This window comes from Hypanus sabinus, unplaced genomic scaffold, assembly GCF_030144855.1.
Source record: "Hypanus sabinus isolate sHypSab1 unplaced genomic scaffold, sHypSab1.hap1 scaffold_1326, whole genome shotgun sequence".
Taxonomy (NCBI): Eukaryota; Metazoa; Chordata; class Chondrichthyes; order Myliobatiformes; family Dasyatidae; genus Hypanus; species Hypanus sabinus.
Window position 1 is genome coordinate 87086 of NW_026779396.1, and position 20955 is coordinate 108040.

Sequence of the window (20955 nt, forward strand, 5' to 3'; positions counted from 1 at the left end):
AAGAAAATGCTGGAAATGTACATGGATGAGAGGTGTATGGCCAGTGTGACTGGCCAGAAAAATGTTTAGGCACACCCAATAGGGGACAAAAGACCAGTTTCTCTGCCGCAATGTTCTGCGGTTCTATGTCCATAGTTTATTTCCCTGCAAATTATCATCGCAATTAACACCCGCAAATTCTAGTCTGATAGCTTCACATTTTCCCTTCCCCAACTAAATTATTTACTGTCCTCTCTGAATCTAGCCTTTTCGATGATAAATCTAAAGGCCAGGTAGCGGTCGTTACTGCCCCCCAGATGCTCCCCCACTGAGAGATCTGTGACCTGACCCAATTCGATTTCTAATACTAGATCTATTTGGGCATTACCCCAGTCGGCCTGTCAACACTCTGTGACAGGAATCCGTTCTGGACACACATATCTGACTCTGCCCCGTCTAAGCTGTTGGAACTAATCAATTCTCAATCAAAATTAGTGAGGTTAAAGTCATCCATGATAACAACCCTCTTAAATATGCACCTTTCCAAAATATGCTCCTTGCTATCTCTACTGCTACCAGAGGGCATATAGAATACTCCCAATAGAGTAGCTTCTCCCTTGTTGTTCCGGAATTCCGCCCATACTGACTCAAAAGAGAACAGTACTACATTACCCACCCTTTCTGCAGCTGACCAGTCATGCCACCCCTCCTCCCCTTCCAGAAATATTGAGAATCCATTCCTGCCCTGGTGGCAGCCAAGTCTCCGTAATAACCTCTGCATTATAATTCCGTGTATGGATCCAAGCTCTCAATTCATCATATTTGTTCTTGATGCTTCTTGCATTAAAGCAGACGCACTTTCGCCCTTCTTTCTTATTACTTTTAGACCCTTTATTCTTCTACTCTTTCCTCAATGCCTCTCTGTATGTTAGATCTGGCTTTACTCCATGCACTTCTTTCACTGCTCTATCGCTCCGGGTTCCATCCCCCTTGCAAATTAGCTTAAATCCTCACGAATCATGCTATCACCCCTACCAGCATGGATATTGCTTCCCCTCGGGTTCAGGTGCCACCCATCAAATCTATACAGTTCCCACCTTCCCCAAAATGGATCCCAATGTTCCAAAAATCTATAAGCTTGCCCCCTGCACCAACCCCACAGCCGCACATTCAACGGCCATCTCCTCCAGTTCTTTCCTTCACTATCACGTAACAGAGGCAGCAATCCAGAGAACACCACCCTTAAGGTACTGTGCTTCAGCCTTCTGCCTATTTCCCCAAACTCACAATTCAGGACCTCATCCCACTTCCCTATGGTGAGCTGTTTTTAATCGGTGTTATGGTAAGGGGGGATGCTGGTTTCACTGTTGTGTTTTGCCATAACAATTTATTCCACTCTCTTTATTAATGGTCTGACTCCACTCGGAGCCCGTTCCACTCACCATGGATTGAGAGACCCACCACCACCACGATGAGGGCGGACGTAACTAGGCAGAGTAGGCAGATCAGACGGTACGGTCTATTTCCGATCTTCACTTTCGACTCCTGTTCCTGCGCCGCTGCGGAGAGACCATACAACCATAAGACGATAATATATACTTTATAAATCCACAGGAGCAACTTAGTGATTACTTCACTTCAGTAACTTAGTGACTGTAGTGATATTTGCTGCAGACTGTGGATATTTAGAAAGAGAATATGCTGGAGTTTTAGGAGAACTTCAAGTTGGATAAGTCACGGAACGGACGAAATGTAAAGGAGGCTACTGTGGGAGGCGAGGGAGGAGATTGCTGAGCCTCTGGCGATGATCTCTGCATCATCAATAGGGACGGGAGAGGTTCCGTAGTATTTGAGAGTTGCGAATTATTACACCAAGTGAGTAGAGATAGCGCAGGAAATTATAGACCAGTGAGTCTTACCTCAGTGGTTGGTAAGTTGCTGGAGAAGACCCTGAGAGGCAAGACTTATGAACGTTTGGAGAGGTATATAATATTTAGGAGTAGTCTGCATGGCTTTGCCAAGGGCAGGTCGGGCTATACGTCCGTGATTAAATTTCCGTGAGGATGCGGCTGAACACTTTGATGAAGGAAGAACAGTATATCTAGTATATATAAATTTCAGCAAGGCTTTTGATAAGGTACCCCATGCAAGGCTAATTGAGAAAATAAGGAGGCACGGGATGAAATGGGATATTGCTTAGTGGATCCAGAACAGGCTTGCATGCTGAAGACAAATAGTGGTTGTAGACGCATCACATTGTACATGGAGGTCTTCAGTGGAGTACCCCAGGGATCTGCTCTGTGATCCTTATTCTTCGTGATTTTTATAAATGACATGGATGAAGAAGTGGAGGGATGGGTTAGTATGTTTGCTGATGACACATAGTTTCGAGACGTTCTGGGTAGTGTGGAGGGTTGCAAGAAGTTGCAGCGTGATATTGATAGGATACAAAACGTGGCTGAGATGTGGCAGATGAAGTTCAACCCGATAGGTGTGAAGAGGTTCATGTTGGTAGTTCAAATATCATGGCAAATTATAGCATTAATGATAAGACTGTTGGCAGTGTGGAGGATCAGAGGGATCTTGGGGTACGAGACCATATGAAGCTCAAAGCAGCTCCACAGATTGACTCTATGGGTAAGAAGGCATATGGTGTATTGGCCTTCATCAATCGTGAAATTGAATTTAGGAGCAAAGAGGTAATGTTGCAACTTTATAGGACCTTGGACAGACCCTGCTTGGGTACTGTGCTCAGTTCTGGTCGCTCACTGCAGGAATGACGTGGCAGCCATCTAACTGGTGCAGAGGAGATTTACGAGGATGTCTCCTAGAATGGGGAGCATGCCTTTTAAGAATAGGCTAAGTGAACTCGGCCTTTTCTCCTTGGAACGACGGAGGATGAAAGGTGACTTGATAGAGGTGTATAAGGTGATGAGAGGCATTGATCGTGTGGATATTCAGAGGCGTTTAGCCCAGGGCTGAAATGATTGCCACAAGAGGACACAGGTTGAAGGTGCTGGGGATTAGGTACAGTGGAGACGTCAGGGGTATTTCTTTTTACTCAGAGAGTGGTCAGTTCGTGGAATTGGCGGCCAGCAACTGTGATGAAGCCGGATAAGATAGGGTATTTTAAGAGATTAGTATTGCGCTGTAGGTTTTCTATGTTTCATAAGATATAGTAGCCGAAGTAGTACTTTCGGACCATCGAGACTGTTCCACTATTCAATCGTGGGCTGATCTAATTTTTTCAGTCATCCCCACTCCATTGTTTTTGCCCAGACCCTCTGAAACGCTGGCTAATCAAGAACCTATCTCTCTCTGCCTTAAATGCACTTGATGACTTGGCTCCCACAGCTGCTCGTGGCAAAAAATTCCATACATTTACCTCCCCCTGACTGATGTAATTTCTCCTCAGTTCTAACAGGACGTCCTTCAATCCTGAAGATTTGCTGTCTTGTCCTAGAATTCCTTACCAACGGAAGGAACTTTTCCATATCTAGACTGTTCGTAAATGTTCAGCATTCGGAAAATTTCTGTGAGATCTTCGCGTATTCTGCTGAACGCCAAGGAATACAGACCAAGAGCTGCCGGATGTCCCTAACACAGCAAACCTCTCATTCCTGGAATCATTCTAGTCAATCTTCTCTGAACCCTCTCTGATGTCAGTATATATGATGAACCCAAACTGAACACAATACTCTAAGTTTCTTCTCACCAGTGCCTTTTGGTACCTCAACAAATTTCAAATTCCTTGACTTGGTAATGGCTGACAGGTGCCTGACGGAGTCCAGAGATCTGTCAGATCTTCCCTGTACCTCCTCCGCTCCAGAGAAAGCAGCCCAGGTGTCCGACCTCTCATTGTAAGAAATGCCATCTTATCCCGGCAGAGTCCTGCTAAACGTCTCCGGAGGCTCCCCAACTCCCTGACATCCTTCCGATAATGGGGAGACCAGAACTGTATTCAATGCGCCTGATTCAGCCTAACTAGTGATTTATAAAGTTGCAACGTAACTCCTTGACATTTGTACTCAATATCCCGACTAATAAAGACAAGAATGCCATAGGACTTCTTAACCATCCCATCAAACTGCGTAGCCGCGTAACAGGAGCTATGAACATGGAGCCCAAGATCCTCTGCCCATCTAAAGTAAGGAAACGTTCGGCACAGCATTGTATCCGAATGGCCGGTTCTCTATGTTTCTATGTTACAGCACTGTTTATGGTTTTGGCTTTGACAGTGTGACATTTCTTTCATTAGAGTTACCAAGGTGCAACATTTCAGGTTTTTCCCTGTTAAACTCCACGCAGCTCCTGGTTTCCAAACCATGTCTGTAACTGATCTGCATCCCACTGAATATTTTGCCGGTCTTCTCCGCTCTCGACAGCGCCACTTCTCGCCGTATCATCAGCAAAGCGACTGACCCACCCATCTGTAATTTCATGCATAGTATTTATATACATTTATGAGCCGAGTGGTAATTTTGCAGTTCTATTCGATCCTGTTCAGAGCCCACTTGGAGTACTATGCTCAGTTCGGCTCGCCTTGGAAAGACGTCGAAACCATAGAAAGGGTTCAGAGGACATTTAGAAGAATATTTCCTGGATTGCACAGAATGCCTGATGAGAATAGTTTGAGTGAATTAAAAAAAAACAAATTGCTGCAGAACTCAGCAGGCCAGACAGCATCTATGGGAGGAGGTAGAGACGAAGTTTTGGGGCGAAACCCTTCATCAGGAGGGTTGAGTGAACTCAGTCTTTACTCTTTGGAGCGACGGAGGATGAGAGGTGACCTGATAGAGATATATAATGTTATGAGAGGCATTGATTGTGTGGATAGTCAGAGGCTTTTCCACAGGGCTGAATTGGATCGCAAAGGTAGGCACGGTTTTAAGGTGCTTGGAAGTTAACGCAGAGGAGATGTCAGGGGTAAGATTTTACGCAGCGAGTGGTGAGTGCGTGGAATGGGCTGACGGAGGCGGTGGTGGAGGTGGAAATGAGAGGATCTTTTAAGAGACTTCTTAATGGCTGCATGGAACTTAGAATAATAGAGAGCTATGGGTAAAGCCTAGGTTGTTCTAAGGTAGGGACATGTGCGGCCAGTTTTGTGGGCCGAAGGGCCTGTATAGTGACGTATGTATTCTACGTTTCTATGTTTCTAAAACACCCATCTACAATTTCATCCAGATCATTTATATACATCACAGACAGAGAATTAACTAGGGAGTCGAGTGACAACTTTTTATTACCCAGATGTTGTTAGTCTATGGGAGACAGAGGCAGATGCATTAGAAACTTGGAAAATTGCGAGTATGACACGTGATCCCTCCAGACGACGTCATCACTGTGAATACTAACCTGTTTGTGTAGTGGTTGACAAACCGTTAGGTCCCGAGGCAATGGGAGGATCTTCATCCTGATCGATGCCGGGTTTCTCTTTCCGAAAGTTCAGATCTGAATAGGTGGAGTTCAGATCGCCTGGGAGAAAGAGAGAGAGCAGATCAAGAGAGTGAGAGCGGTAGAGAATGGGGTAGGGTGTCAGGAAGAGAGAGGAGGGGTTGAGAGAAGAGAGAGAGGCAAATGAGGGAGAATGAGTGAGAATTCGAGTGAGAGGGTCAGGGAAAGTGGTAGAGACTCAAGAGGCTCTCGGGGGCAGCAGAGGAGAGCGATGGACAGAGAGAGGGTTGTAGCGACAGTGGTGCTGGGAGGGAAGATGAAAGAGAAAGTATCAGAAGGGAGTACGGGGTGAGAGAGGTGGAAACAGCGGGAGGGGTGGGGAGAGAGTCGGGAACAGTGAGAGGGCAGGGAGAGGTGTGAAAGACGGCGAAAGAGAGGGGGATTGAGAAGAGGGAGTGAGGGGAGAAGAAAAGTGAGAGGGTGATGGAGAAGAGTGAAGAAGACAATTTGCGAGAGAGGGCGATGAGCGAGTGGACACAGTGTAGGGGAAAGGGCATGACCCATGGATCGTCAGGAGGAGAGGGCGTGAGGGGAGTTCAGGGGCAAAATTAGGGACAGAGCCAGGTTGTAAGACCGGAGGGGCGGACAGGGAAGGATGAGAGGGAGCGGAGAGAGATGGACAGAACGCAAGGGGGAGACCGAGAATGGTAGAGACGGTGACTGTGATAGAGGAGTGACTGGAGGAAGGGGGGCAATGAGAGAGGGCGAAGAGAAGGGGACAGTGGGGGAGAGTAGGGAAAACGGGGAGAGAGGGGGAGAAACGGAGAGCGGAGAGGGTGTGAGGAGGTGAGGGAGCGGAGAGGAGGGGAAAGAGTGTGGGGTTAAGAACATTGAGAGAGCAGTTATGGATTTATACAGCGCCTCATCCTCACCGTTTCTCCCACTGCGTCCCTCCTCACCCTCCTCCCTCCTCACGGTGCTCACTCATCACCACAAACCCACCCTACAGCGCTCACTCCTCAGCGCCCCTTCCTCCACAAGGCACATACCATGCTAGCTCTCCTCACCGACCCTCAGCACACACTCATCAAACCACCCTACGGCGCTCCCTGTATACTGTCCCTACCAGGGCGCTCACACCTAACGGCACCCTCCCCACCGTTCCTCCCACAAAGTCCACCCACCCATCGTCTTTCCCATGCGTTCCCTCCGTCTTATGCTCAAACAAGCAATCCTTAGGGTGACTGTACGTTTGCCCTGAGATCTCTGGACAGGATTGAACACGTCAGCTAAACAGTGTCAAACCAACAAAGATAAAACTAACCTCGATCTTTCCGCACCCGGGGCGCAGAGCGGGTCTTGAAATTCAGTTCAGCATACGATACATCAGGTTCAGCTGGGGACAGGAAAGCGAGGGTCAGAGACAGACTGAAGTTCCCTCCACACAGTCGAATCACACACTCCCGGGGTCAGACACAGAGTGTAGCACCCTCCACCGCGTCCCATCACACACACCAGGATAAGCTACAGAATAGATCAGTCCCCTGTCTTTCTGCCCCACTCACCTCGGGAAGGGGACCGTGCGTCCGTATTTCCCAACTTCACATTCATGTGACTCTCGTTCCGGTCCATCCTGCCGAGTATTCTCTGCGTCTCTGAGCTCAGGTAGCTGAAACAACCGTTGTCAGAGGAAGCCTGTGTAAACAAGTGGGTTAGACCGGTAACAACCAACGCCGGATAAAGAGCTGATGAGAGTGGGGAGAAAGAAGAGAAGACTGGGGTCGGGGATAGAGAGGTTGTGACAATGGAAAGACTAGGGAGAAGGAAGCGAGTGAATGGGTGTGTCCAGAGAACAGGGAGGAAGAAGTGATGGAGATGGGGGATAATGAGCGGAGAGGGTGAGACTTGGAGAAATTAAGGCAGGAGAGTTGGGGAGTGATTGGAGAGACAGGGTCGGTGAACGGAGGTAAGGGTGAGAGATCAGGATGGAACAAGACAGCGGGGAGGAGGAGAGGAGGAATGGAGATCGCCGTTCAGATGGAGGAGGAATTCCGGGAGGTCTGAAGAAATGTGGAAACGAAGAAGGGACAGAGAAAGGAAAGGATTTGGAGGAGATGAGTTGAGAGAGGAATGAGCTGAGAGTGCAGGAATGAGAAAGGAGGGAACGACCGAGGGATTTTGTCACTCGTACAGAGTCTCAATTATCAAGGACAGATGCACCTCCAGCTGGTTTCTGCTTTGAGCATTGGACTTTCCCTCCCTCCGAGTGAGGTGAACAATTCACCTCGAAACACGGTCCATTCAGAGCGTTTCCTCGCTTTCCTCGTCCAGTGGCGCACTCTCTCATTCTCCCTCCTTATTCCGTGGCATTCCCTGTCTCTTCCTCTCGTTCTCCTTCGACAAGCTTCCCCCACTCTCCACTTTTCATTCTACTTTTCCCTCCCACAATTCTTTCTCACTTTCTATCCCATCTTCCTCCCCTCCTCAAACCTTGCTCTTTTCTCTACCTCCTCTCTCCCATATTTGCCCCACTGTCTCCCCTTCCCCATTGTCTTAATCCACACTGTCACCCGTCTGCCACTCCCTTTTGCTTCTCTCCACGACCAACACTTCTGTCACCTTGACAGGCAGATGTGCTTACACACTCACAGATCCTTTCAGTATTCCCCGTCCCTTCCGACTGTCTACCTTCATTTCCTTCGTCCCATCTCCACCCCTACTCCCATCCGAGATCCCCGTTCTCTCCCAGCACACCTTCCTCCTTCCCGCCCCCACTCTTTCTCTGCCTTTCGTTTTCCTCAGTCCCTCGCATCCTTCTCCCACCCTCGCCTGGCACTGGCTCCTTCTGTCCCACACAACTCAGCCCCTTCCACGGCTTCCCTATTGCGCACCTGCCCTCTCCCCTTCCTCTACACTATCCTCTTTTAACGATTTTAACGGCTTTCTTTCCTCCTCTCCTCTTCCCTCATATTTCCACACCCACTTCAGTTATGCCTTCACTCGCCCTCTTGGATGCCGTGTTTCCCTACTTTCTCAATAATCCTCCCATGGGATACCTTATCAAATGCCTTGCTGAAATCCATATACACTACATATAATGCCCTTCCTTCATCAATGTGTTTAGTCACATTCTCAAGGAATTGAAGCAGGCTTGTAAGGCACGACCTGCCTTTGGTAAAGCGATGCTGACTATCCCTAATCATATTATACCTCTCCAAATGTTCATAAACCCTGCTTCTCGGGATCTTGTGCATCCACTGGTCAATAATTCCCTGGGCTATGTCCAACCCTTTCTTGAATAAAGGGTCAACATCCGCAACCCTCCAATACTCCGGAACATTTCCCCTCCCCGTTGATGATGTAAAGATCTTCGCCAGAGCCTCAGCAATCTCCTTCCTCGCCTTCCATTGTAGCCTGGGGTACATCTCATCCGTTCCCGGCGACGTACCGACCTGATGCTCTCCAAAAGTTCAAGCTCATCCCCTTTCTTAAAATCCACACGCTGAAGCTTTTCAGTCAGCTGCAAGTGATCGCTACAATCACCAAGATCCTTTTCCATAGTGAATACTGCAGCATAAAACTTCATTAAGGACCTCTGCTATATCCTCCGGTTCCATACACACTTCTGCTCTGTCACACTTGATAGGTCCTATTCTTTCGCGTCTTATCCTCTTAATCTCCACACACTTGAGGAAAGCCTTGGCGTTTTCCTTAATCCTGCCCGGCAAGAATTTCTCATGGCCCCTTCTGCCCCACCTATTTTCCTTCTTAACCTCATTCCCGTTAGCCTTATAATCTTCTAGATCTCTAACATTAGCTATTTCTCTCAATCATTTTGCAAGATGATCATTTTCGTCTTGACTAGTTTTAGTACAGCCTTTGTACACATGGTTCCTGTGCCCGACCATAACTTCCTTGTCGCGTTGGAACGTACCTTTGCCGAACTCCACACAAATATCCCCTGAACATTTGCCTCATTTATGCCGTATTTTTCACTGAGAACATCTGCATCCAATTTAAGCTTGCAGTTTCCTGACTGATGGTTCCCCTTACTCCAACAAGATGCGTTTCTAACTTGTCTGTTCCTAACTCTCTCCAACGCTATTGTAAGGAAGATAAAATAAAGTTCGCTATCTCCAAAAAGGTCTCGCACTGAGTGTTGTGCTACCTAACGAAGTTCATTTTCCAATGCCAGAAGAAGTGCATCCTCATCTCTTATGGGCTTATCTACATATGATGTCAAGGAAATTTCATGAACACACCTAAGAAACTCGATTCATCTAAATTCCTTGCTCCAGGGAGATACCAAATGATATTTTGGATATAAAAATCTCCCATCACGACATCGTTATTATTATTATTACACCTTTCTACGATTTTCTTCCCAATCTAGTCCTCAATATCCCTGTTGCTATTGGGCGGCCTAAAAAGAAAACCTGGTAAAGTTATTGACTGCTTCCTGTACGTAACCTCCACCCACAGAGATTCCGTAGATAATTCCTCTATGCTATCCAACTTTCCTGGAGCTTAGTCACTATCTCTGATAAACAGTGCCAGCCCCCATCTCTTTTGCCTCCCTCCCAGTACATTTCGACTCAGTCTCTGAATATCCAAGTATTTGTAATGGCCAAAATATTATATCTCCAAAGGAGATAGTGATCACACACTACATCCCTAACCATAGCATTGGAGAGGGATAGGAGGAGATAAGTTAGCAAAGCGTTTAGTTGGAATCGGGGTAAAATATGAGGCTATTGCTCGTTTACTCTCATATTGTGTACTGTTTGCAAACATCGCCGAATGTCCACCCAAACGAGATTTCGTAAGTTTCTCGGTCCGGGGGCTACCATCACCCAGATGAAGCCGGGAGCCGAACCGATGATCGCATTCCAACTAACTTTTTTTTATTTTCTTGTAAACCCTTTCTTTAGCTTTCACAAGAGTTTCGAGTTCCCTTTTCGGTTTGAATTGGATACTTCTTGAGAACTGAGAACTTATTTATTTTTGGAATACACGTGTCCTGCACCTTCCTCATTTTTCACAGAAACGAAAGCAATTGCTGTTGTGCTTGCAGATGTGGTTGGAGAAATGGCAGAAGAGTTCAACCCGGACAAATAGAAAGATAAAGCATAGTATTAAAGACAAGACCGTGTCGATGAGCAGAGGGATCTTCCGGTACGTGTCTGTAGCTCCATGGACGTGGCTCCGCAGTTTGCAGACGATATGAGGATAAGTGGAGGGGAAGGCAGTTTTGAGGAAGTAGAGAGGCTACAGAGGGGCTTAGACAGTGCAAAGTAATGGCAAATTTACTGTTGTGTTGAAATATGCATGGTCATGCACTTTGGCAGAAAATAAAGGTATGACTATTTTCTAAATGGAAAGGAAACACAAAAGTCACAGAGAATCAAGGGGACTTTAAAGTCCCTGTGCGAGATTCCCTAAAGCTTTTTAGGGAAGTCTAATTTGCAGGTTTAACATAGAAATCTACAGCACATTCCCGGCCCCACAGCCCACAATGTTGTGCCGATGATGTAACTTTCTCAGGTTGAGTCTGTGATGAGGAGGGCAATTGCAAGTCAGCATTGCAACGCTGAAGCTTTATAAAGCACTGCTGAGGCCTCACGTAGAGTGTTGTGAACAGTTTTGGGCCTCTTATCTTAGAAGGATGGTGCTCAAAGTGGAGAGGGTTCAAACGAGGTTCACAAAACTGATTCCAAGATTGATGGGCGGCATATGGGAATTGCTGGATATCTCTAGGCCTGTACTCACTGGAATTTAGAAGGAAGAAAGGTGACCCCATCGAAATCTATTGAATATTTAAATCCCTTGATCGACTGGGTATGGAGAGGATAGTTCCTATAGTGGAGGGGTTGAAGACCAGAGGACAGAGACTTAGAAGAGCGGCGCATTACAAGGAGAAATTACTTTAGACAGAGAGTAGTGAATCAGTGTATTTCTTTGCCACAGGCGGCCGTGGAGGGCAAGGTACATTTTTATGGCAGAAGTTCTTGATTGGTCAGGGCTTGAAGGAATACAGGAAGAAGGCAGGGGATTGAGGCTGAGAAGTAAAGTGGATCAACCACAATGAAATTGTGGAGCAGTCTCAATGTGTCGATTGGTCGAATTCTGCTCCTAAATCTTACGTTCTTATGATGTTACTTCTGTTTTATTGTGGAAAGGCTAAATGCTATTGCACGGTTTGACTGTCAGAAGACTGAGGTCACGAAAGTCACAGGATAAGATGCAGAAGCTGCCTTGCTTGTGCGAGCTAACAAAAGCTAGCAGCATGTCATACTAAGAATGAGATAGTGTTAACTTTTACCCAACACTGCCTTGGTAATGGAGGAACTGACTGCAGACGTGCAGTTCTAATTTTGTGCACTGCCCGGTCGCATCCGTAGACTGGCTGAAACTGAACAAGTGCTTCTTGAAATCGCTCACTGACTATATTTGGCTGTTGGCTCGTGCCCAAAATACACTGTACAATTGTAAGAGATAACCTGATGTTGGCGGAGTGGAAAGACAACGGGATCACCTATTCGAGGGTTAACCATACACCAATGTCTGTGTATTTACTTCTGTTTGATCCCAGGATAAATGCTTTTAAAGTCCAATTTGGTAAAACAGGGTAAATTATATCGAGAGGAATGATGTGGGACCCAGGGAGAGATGACCGACTGATTTGATTGTGCATGACCTATTTTTCCATTGGTCTATGTAACATACATAGACATGTCCATTAAGAATATCCCAGATGGTAGACACCCTGGGAGATGGAAGTTTCGGAAAGACGGACATGAACTGGAGTGGTGAGAGAGGGAAAGAGACGAGGAGATTTGGAGCGTGGAACATCGAAGGGGAGGGAGATATCAGATGGCGTGAGACCCAGGGACAGTTGTCGGTTTGATTTGACCGGGGAAGGTAGATCACGCACGGATAGTAGATGTGACTTTCATGGAATTTAACAAGGAACTTGACAAGGTCCAGTTTGCAGACTTCATTGGAGGACGATGTGGAACCCGCGAACACCTCTCTGAGCAGTTTGATTGCGTTCAGCAAGAAGGCGGTTTCCCCGAGAATGTACACTGTGCAGTTAATAACCTTGCCGAACAGAGTAATGTTGGTGGCGTTGACAACAGAGAGGACAGTTATCATTGACAGGAGGATCCTAATCAGCTGAGGAAGATTGCCGAGCGCAGCCGCATGCTGGTTAACTCGTTAAGGGCGATCAGTCATATTTCAGGACGACAAACCACTGCCAGACTTTCAGAGTGAACTGGAGGGACTCTGGAAATTATAGTAGTGCAAATGGACCTATGCATCCAGGTACACGTTTCCCTGAAAGTGGAGTCACATGGACCCTGGGGAGCGTTGTAGAGGAAACCAGGGGTACAGAGAAATATAAATTAAAACATTGAGCGCAATGCAGGCCCTTCGGTTGACAATGTTATGTTGAACGTGTACTGACTTTAGAAATTACTTAGGGTTAACCATAATCCTCTAATATTGACGGCTCCATCGAGGAGTCTATAACAAGTTCCAATTGTATCCGCCTGCAGCAGAGTCGGATGTAGCACATTCCTGCCCACACCACTCTATGCGTAAAAAAAAACTGCTCCTAACATCCCCTCTGTCCTACTGCAAGCACCTTAAAACTGTTCCCTCTCCGGTTAGTCATCTCAGCCCTGGGAAAAAAGCCTCTAACGATCCACACGATCAATGCCTCTCATCACTTATACACCGCTATCAGGTCACCTCATATCGTCCGTCGCTGCAAGGACAGAACTCCGAGTTCACTGAAACTATTACCAGAAGCCATGATTCCTAATCCAGGCAACATCCTTTTTAATCTCCTCTGTGCCATTCCTATAGGTTCTACATCATCCCTGTTGTCGGGTGACCAGAACTGAGCACAGTTCCCCAAGTGGGGGTGGGGTGGGTGACCGCTGTGCATCATGGCTGTAACATTACCTCTCGCTGTTGAACTCAGTTCCACGGTTGATGATTACTAATGCATTGTATTCGTAAACACAGAGTTAAACTGCGCAGCAGCTACGAGTGTCTGATGGAATCGGACTCTAGGATCCCTCTGATCGTCCACACTGCAAGGTTTACCATTAGTAATATATTCTGCCATTATATTAAACCTACACAAATGAACAACCTCCCACTTACCTGGGTTGAACACAATCTGCCACTTCTCAGACCAGTTTTGCATTTATAAGACCATAAGACAAAATAGCGGAAGTCGACAATTCGGCCCATCGAGTATGCTCCGCCATTTCATCATGAGCTAATTCATTCTGCCATTTAATGCCACTCCCACGCCTTCTCACCTTATCCTTTGATGCCCTGGCAACTTAAATAACTATCAATTCTCCCACCCAATTACTTGAAATCCACTTCCGCCCATGGCAACGAATTCCACAGATTCACCACCCTCTAGATAAAAAAATAAATCTTCTCATCTCTGTTCTGAATGGGCGCCCTTCAATCCCTAACTCGTCTCCTCTCGTACTGGACACCCCCACCATGGGAAACAACTTTGCCAAAACCACTCTGCGTATGCCTATTAACATTAGAAATGCTTCTATCAGTTCCCGCTCATTCTGTTAAACTCCGAGGAGGGCAGTTCAAGAACCGACAAATGCACCGCATATATTAACCCTCTCATTCCCGAAATCATTGTAGTGAAGCTTCTCTGAACCCACTCCAAAGTCAGCTCAGCCTTTTTTTAAATAAGGTGCCCAAAACTGTACACAGTACTCCAAGTGAGGTCTTACCAGTTCTTATAGAGCCTCAAAATCACATCCTTGCTCCTGTACTCTATTCCTCTGGAAATAAATGCCAACATTGCATTCGCATTCTTCACCACCGACTCAAGCTGGAGGTTAACATTAAGGGTATCCTGCACGAGGACTCCCATGTCCCGTTGCATCAGAGAATTTTGAATGCTCTCCTTAGTTAAATAATATTCTGCCCGTTTATTTCTTACCAAAGTGCATGAACGTACACTTTCCAACATTGCATTTCATTTGCCACTTCTCTTCCCATTCTCCGAATCTATCCATGTGTCCCTGCAGACTCTGTTTCCTCAGCACTACTGGCCTCTCCACCTATCTTTGTATGATCAGCAAACTTAGCCTCAAAGCTATCTATACCATAATCCAAATCGTTGACATCCAGAGTGAAAAACGCAGCCACAACACGGACCCGTGTGGAACATCATTACTAACAGGCAGCCAAGCAGAATGGGATCCGTTTATTCCCACTCTATTTCCTGCCAATCACACAATGCTCTGTCCACGTATGTAACTTTCCCGCAATTCTATAAGCTTTTATATTTTTTAGCAGCCTTATGTGCGGCACCTTGTTAAAGGCCTTCTAAAATTATGAGCCTTCTACAACAACTCTTTGCCTTCTGTGGGCAAGCCAGTTCAGGATCTCTAAAGCAATGTCCCCTTGGATCCCCTGCATCCTTTCTTTCTTAATAAGCCTTGCCTGGGGTACCTTATCAAATGACTGTGCGAAATCCATTTCCATTAAATCTACTGTTCATCCTTCATCAATGTGAATAGTTACATCCTCAGAAGTTTCAATCAGGCTCGTAAGGCACAACCTGCCCTTTACAAAGTTATGTTGTCTATTGCTGACATATTAAACCTCCCCACATGAGCATTAATTCTGCCTCTTACGATCTTCTCCATCAACCTAACACTCACTGGTCTAGAATTTCCTGGGCGGATCTACTCACTTTCTGGAATAAAGGAAAAATATCCGCAACCCACCAATCTTCCGGAACCGCGCACGTCCCCATTGATGATGCAAAGATCATCGCCAAACTCTCAGTAACCTCCTACCTTACTTCGCCGAGTAGCCTTGGGTACATCTCATCCGGTCTCGGTGACTTATCCAAAAGATGCTTTCCTAAATATCCAGCACATCCTCTTTTTAATTGTCTACTTATTCAAGCTTTTCAGGATGCTGCAAGTCATCACTACAATCATGAAGGTCATTCTCCACTGTGAGATCTCACTAAAATCTAGCAACTCCCCAAGTTAATGTTCCAATAACAAATCAAGAACAATTTCCCGTCTTGCAGGCTTATCTACATAATTGTAACAATAAAGCTTCCTAAAAACACCTAACAGACACCAACCCATCCAAACCTCTTGCGCTATGGAGATGCCAATCGATATTTGGGAAATTAATATCTCCCATCGCGGCAACTCTGTTATAATCATAGCTTTCCATGAACTGTTTCCCTATCTGCTCCTCGATATTCCTGCTACCATTGGGCGGCCTATGAAAAAAACAACCAGTAACGTTATTGGATTTATCCGTAGGTAACTCCTCCATGGCGTCTGCCTTTCCTGCAGCTGTGTCACAATCTCTGATCAACGGTGCCACGCCCTCAGCTCTTTTTCCCACCCGCGCCCGTTCTGAAACATCTCAGAGTTGGCACATGACGTACCCATTCCTGTCTCTGACCCATCCAAGTCTCTGCAATGGCCACCAAATCATATCTCCAGAAGATTACTCTGGAAGATTGAACGGGGCACGACGCGCAAGCGCGTGAACGTCGGCCCGTGAGGCAGCAGGAGAGTTTAAAAAGCGAGCAGATTAACAGAGCGGGGGACGAAGTGGAGGGAGACAGGGTAGGAATGCTTTGGCTCCAGAGGCTTCGGCGAGCTGATGTTGAGGATCAGCTTCCTTGCAGTGAGATAAGGCCAGGTAATCTCCCTCAATTAATCTAATTAATTTAGGAATAGGTAATGGAGGCAGCAGTTAGGGCAGTCGAGTGTTCCGTTAACAATATGTTGAAAGTCCAGGCGAGCACAAACGTGCCTGATGACCACACCTGCAAAAGGTTCATCCAGATGCAGCTCCTCACAAACCGTGTTAGGGAGCTGGATAAATTTCAGATCATTCGGGAGGCAGAAGGAGAAATAAACAGGAGTTACATGGAGACACTCACCCCTAAATGCCAGGAGGCATGTAGCTGGGTGACTGTGAGCGGAGGGAAGGGGAATAGACAGAATGAGCAGAGTACCCCTGCGGCGGTTCCCACCAATAATAAGTATACCGTTTTAGATACTGTTGGTGGGGACGACCTACCAGGGACAATTTGTAGTGGTCACGTCTCTGGCAGTGAGACTGGATCCTCAGCTCAGAGGGGATGGAGTGAAAAGAGGAGAGCAGTAGTGGTAGGGGATTCGATGGTTGGGGAGAAAGATAGGAGGTTCTGTGGGAGAGATCGAGAATCGCGGATGGTCTGTTGGCTTCCTGGTGCTAGGGTCTGTGATATCTCGGATCGAGTTCTCAGTATTCTCAAGTGGGGGTGTGAGCAGCTGGATGTCGTGGTCCATGGATGGACAAATGACGTGGATAGGAAGTAGGAGGAGGTCCTGCAAAGAGTGTTTAGGGAGTTAAGTGCAAAGTTGGAGGAAGGGACCTCCAGGGTTGCCATCTCAGGATCGCTACCCGTGCCACGTGCTACTGAGGCCAGCAATAGGAAAACCATGTAGCTAAATACGTGGCTTAGGACTTTGTGCAGGAAGGATAGATTCATGTTTCAGTACAATTCGGCCTTGTTCCAGGGAAGGTGGGGCTTGTACCGACGGGACGGGTTGCAACTGAACTGGTGGGGGACTAACATCCTTGCGGGAAGGTTTGCTAGAGCTGCACCGGGGGATTTAAACTAGATTTGCAGGTGGAGGGGAACCAGAGTGTTAGAGCAGATTGTGAGGTGGAGCAGTATAAAGGTCATGCGCGAGCTGCAAGTACAGTACATGGAGTAAAGGCAGATCCAGCATTTGAGGAAAGAGAAACAGAATAAAGTCTGTAAAGATAGTTAGGCAGAAGGGCTAAAGTGCGTGTACGACAATGCAAGAAACATCAGGAACAAAGGTAATGACATATTGCCCTTACTATATCTCAGTTCTATCCATACTGACTCTACATCTCCTGATTCTATGTCACACCTCGCAAGGGACTGAATTTCATTCCTCACCAGCAGAGCCACCCCATCCCTTCTGCCCACCTGTCTGTCCTTTCGATGGAACGTATACGCTTGATTGTTCATTTCCCAGTGAAAAGTGGCAGATACGATCACCTCGGAGAAATGTGAGGTGGTATACTTTGGAAGGACAAACTCCAAGGCAGAGTCCAATGTAAATGACAGGACACGTGGTAGTGGGGAGGAGTAGAGTGATCTGGGGGGGTGGGTACATGTCTACAGTTCCATGAAAGTTGCCTCACAGGTTGATAAGTTAGATAAGAAAGCCTATGGGGTGTAGGCTTTCATAAGTCGAGAGATAGAATTTTAGAGTCGCGATGCAAAGATTCAGCAGTATAAAATCCTGCTTAGGACACACGTGGAGAACTGGTCGCCTCACTATAGAAAGGATGTGGAAGCATTGGAGACGGTGCAGAGGAGATTGACCAGAATGTTGCCTGGTTTAGAGAGTGTGCATTATGATCAGAGATTCAGGGAACTAAGGCTTTACTCTTTGGAGTGAAGGAGGATGAGAGGAGACATGATAGAGGAGTACCAGATATTAGGAGGAGTAGATAGAGTGGATAGCCAGCGCCTCTTCCCCAGGGCACCACTGCTCAGTACAAGAGGACGTGGCTTTAAGGTAAGGGGTTGGAAGTTCAAGGGGGATATTAGAGGAAGGTGTTTCTACTCAGAGAGTGGTTGGTGCGTGCAATTCACTGCCTAAGTCAGTGGTGGAGGCAGATACACTAATGAAATTTAAGAGACTACTAGACAGAGAAATGGAAGAATTTAGGGTGGGGGGGTTATATGGGGGGCATGGTTTAAGGGTCGGCAGGGCATCGTGGGCCGAAATGACTGTAAAGTGCTGTATTATTCTATGTTCAATGTTGTAACATTGCCAGTTTTTTCTTATTCGTCACTTCCGCCTATGAAGCCTCACTTAGACGAATTGTCTTGCCTGTCCTGACTGTTCACTACAGTGACATTTTCTCAGCCTAGTGATGGCACCCCTCCTCCTTTAATTCCTTCCACTTTCTCACGGCTAAAAATAGGGAAACCCGAAATATCTTGCTCTCCTGCTTGCTCCTCCTACACCCAATTCACAGTAATGGCTACAATGTCATAATTCACGCATTGATTCATTCCCTGAGCTCAAGCGCCTTTTTTAAAGCGTCCTGAAGTGAAATATACGGAGCTCAGGGCACCAGTCGCATTTTGTCTAAACTCTTGACATCTGACTTTTTCTGCGATCTTATCATCATCTGTCTCCATAGCGACTCCGCTATTTATTCTGGAGCTCTGCATCCCATCCCCCTGCAACTCGAGTTCACCAACTCTCCCAAAATCTCTCACGCACAGCACTGACAAACGTTCCCGCTAGGATAACAGTTCCCCTCCAGTTCAGGTGTAAACAGTATTACATCTCTTCTATCTAGACTCATCTTCCTCGGAAAAAAATACAATGATTCCATGTTTTAGAGCCCAAACACTTATACTACGTGCTAATCTGTATGGCCTTCCTCTGTCTGAATACACTGGGGCGGGTAGTGGTCCTGTCCTTTAATTTAATAGCTATATCCCTGTCCTCACTTTGCAAAACCACCTTCCCATAGATACCGATTTTATTTGTACATATATGCTGCTCACTCACTTAAGAATCACAGAGAAGGAATGGTGTGCTGAGAAAAGAGGAAGGAAGTGTAGGAGAGTGGGGTCACAGAAAGGGTGTTCAGTTTGCAACCCTTGGTTCAGAACGTGTGAGTTACCATTTTCTTGCTCCCTATCTTTGCTTGGAGTCAGCTTAAAATCCGCAATCCACAAACCCATGACTCGGAGTCAGGGACAGAGCGAGAATCCCTCCGTACAATCCCATCACACACTCCATGGGTCAGACACAGACAGAATCTCCTTCCGCAACGATCCTTCACACACTCACGGAGTCAGGCGCAGAGTGCAGCTCCCTCCACTCTGTCCCAACACACACACCCTAGGGCATACACGAAGCGAAACTCCGTCCACACCGTCCCAGCACACTCTTCCAGGGTCAGTTAACCAGCGAAGCTCCCTAAATAGTATCCCATCACACTCCCGGGGTCGAACATGTGAAGTACCTCCCGCACCGTCGCAGCACACCCTACCGGAGTCAGCAAAAGTACGAAACCCTCTCCCTCCTCCGTTTCCCCCACTCACCAATACCCAGATTTTCGGCTTTCCAGTAGTCTTGAATGGTGTGTGTGTCTCGGAGATGGTGTGTGTGTGAGCGGACTGTGTGGTGCCGTTAGAGGAAGGAAGGGGAGGAGAGTGGAGACCAGGGAAAGGGTGCTGAGAATGCAAGCACTGATGCAAGTGGTGTGGAACACGTGACCGGACTGAGATGCAGAGTTGTGGAGAGTTTCAGATCCTGGTAATCGATATCCGGTGGAACAGGTGGGGGAGGTGAAACACCACCCATCATCTCTCCCTCTTACTACTCATAATTTCCTGTGACACAGTGTGGGAGGAGAGTGGTGGGACGACTTAGATGGGGAGCGTTTTGCACATGGAGTTTATCATCGAGATGCGGAAGGGACGTATGGTTACGTAAGGAATGATGGAGACGGCGAAGTGTGCAGAAGGGGGTTTGGGTCACGGAGACGGGTTTGCTTGGAACTGAGGGATGGGTGACGGAGACGAGAGTGGTGTATTGCAGACAGTGTGTGACGGTGACAGGAAGTAGTGTAGGGGAGATAGCTTGGCGGGGTTGGATAGGGATTTTGCAGAGAGAGTGTTTTATGCATACGGATTGAAGTGTTTTCGATTGCTTTGGAATTACATTGCAGGATAACTTTCTCCCAATATTTCCTTCCTATCAGATCCTCGGCATCCCGAATGACCCTGAGTTCATCCAGTTCCATTTCCAACTCCTCAAAGCGGAATGTTAGAATATGCAGCTGGATGCTCTTAAGAACATAAGACTCAGGAGCAGAGGTCGGCCATTCGACCCATCGAGTCTGTTCCGCTATTTTATCATGAGCTGATCCATTCACCGATTTAGTTCCACTTCCCCCGCCTTCTCACCATAACCTTTGATGCCCTGGTTACTGAGATACCTAGCAATCTCTGCCTTAAATACACCCAATGACTTGACCTCCACTGCCGCTCGTGACATCAAATTCCAGAGATTCAACACCCTCTGGCTGAAACAAAAAAAAAATCTTCGCATCTCTGTTATGAATGGGCGCCCTTCAATCCTTAAATCATGCCCTCCCGTAGTAGACTCCCCCATCGTGGGAAATAACTTTGCCAAATACACTCTGTCCATGCCTTTCAACATTCGAAATGTTTCTACGAATGTTTCTATTCGAAATTCTTCTAAAATCCAAGAAGTACTGTGCTAGAGCGGTCAATCGTTCGACATATGTTACCGTCTCATTCCCGGACTCATTCTACTGAAATTTCTCTGAACCCTTTCCAACGTCAGCACATCCTTTCTTAAATAATATGCCTAAAACTGCACACAGCATTCTAACTGAGTTCTTACCAGTGCCATATAGAGCTTCAACATCACAGCCCTGCTCCTATAATCTATTCTTCTAGTTGTA

The 20955-nt window shown here is 46.8% G+C and overlaps 1 protein-coding gene across 1 annotated transcript in view; it reads right to left on the reverse strand.

Annotated features, from left to right (window-relative positions):
* LOC132386826 (oxidized low-density lipoprotein receptor 1-like) overlaps window positions 1-19633 on the reverse strand; it is a 34806-nt gene extending 15173 nt beyond the window's left edge. Inside the window, exons 1-5 of the mRNA XM_059959164.1 lie at window positions 19565-19633; window positions 6939-7068; window positions 6698-6769; window positions 5335-5454; window positions 1422-1538 (exon numbers count right to left, since the gene is read on the reverse strand). Coding sequence (XP_059815147.1) covers window positions 1422-1538; window positions 5335-5454; window positions 6698-6769; window positions 6939-7005 — 376 coding nt within the window. The 5' untranslated portion in view covers window positions 7006-7068; window positions 19565-19633. The remainder of the gene's footprint in view (window positions 1-1421; window positions 1539-5334; window positions 5455-6697; window positions 6770-6938; window positions 7069-19564) is intronic.
* Between the last annotated feature and the right edge of the window lie 1322 nt (window positions 19634-20955).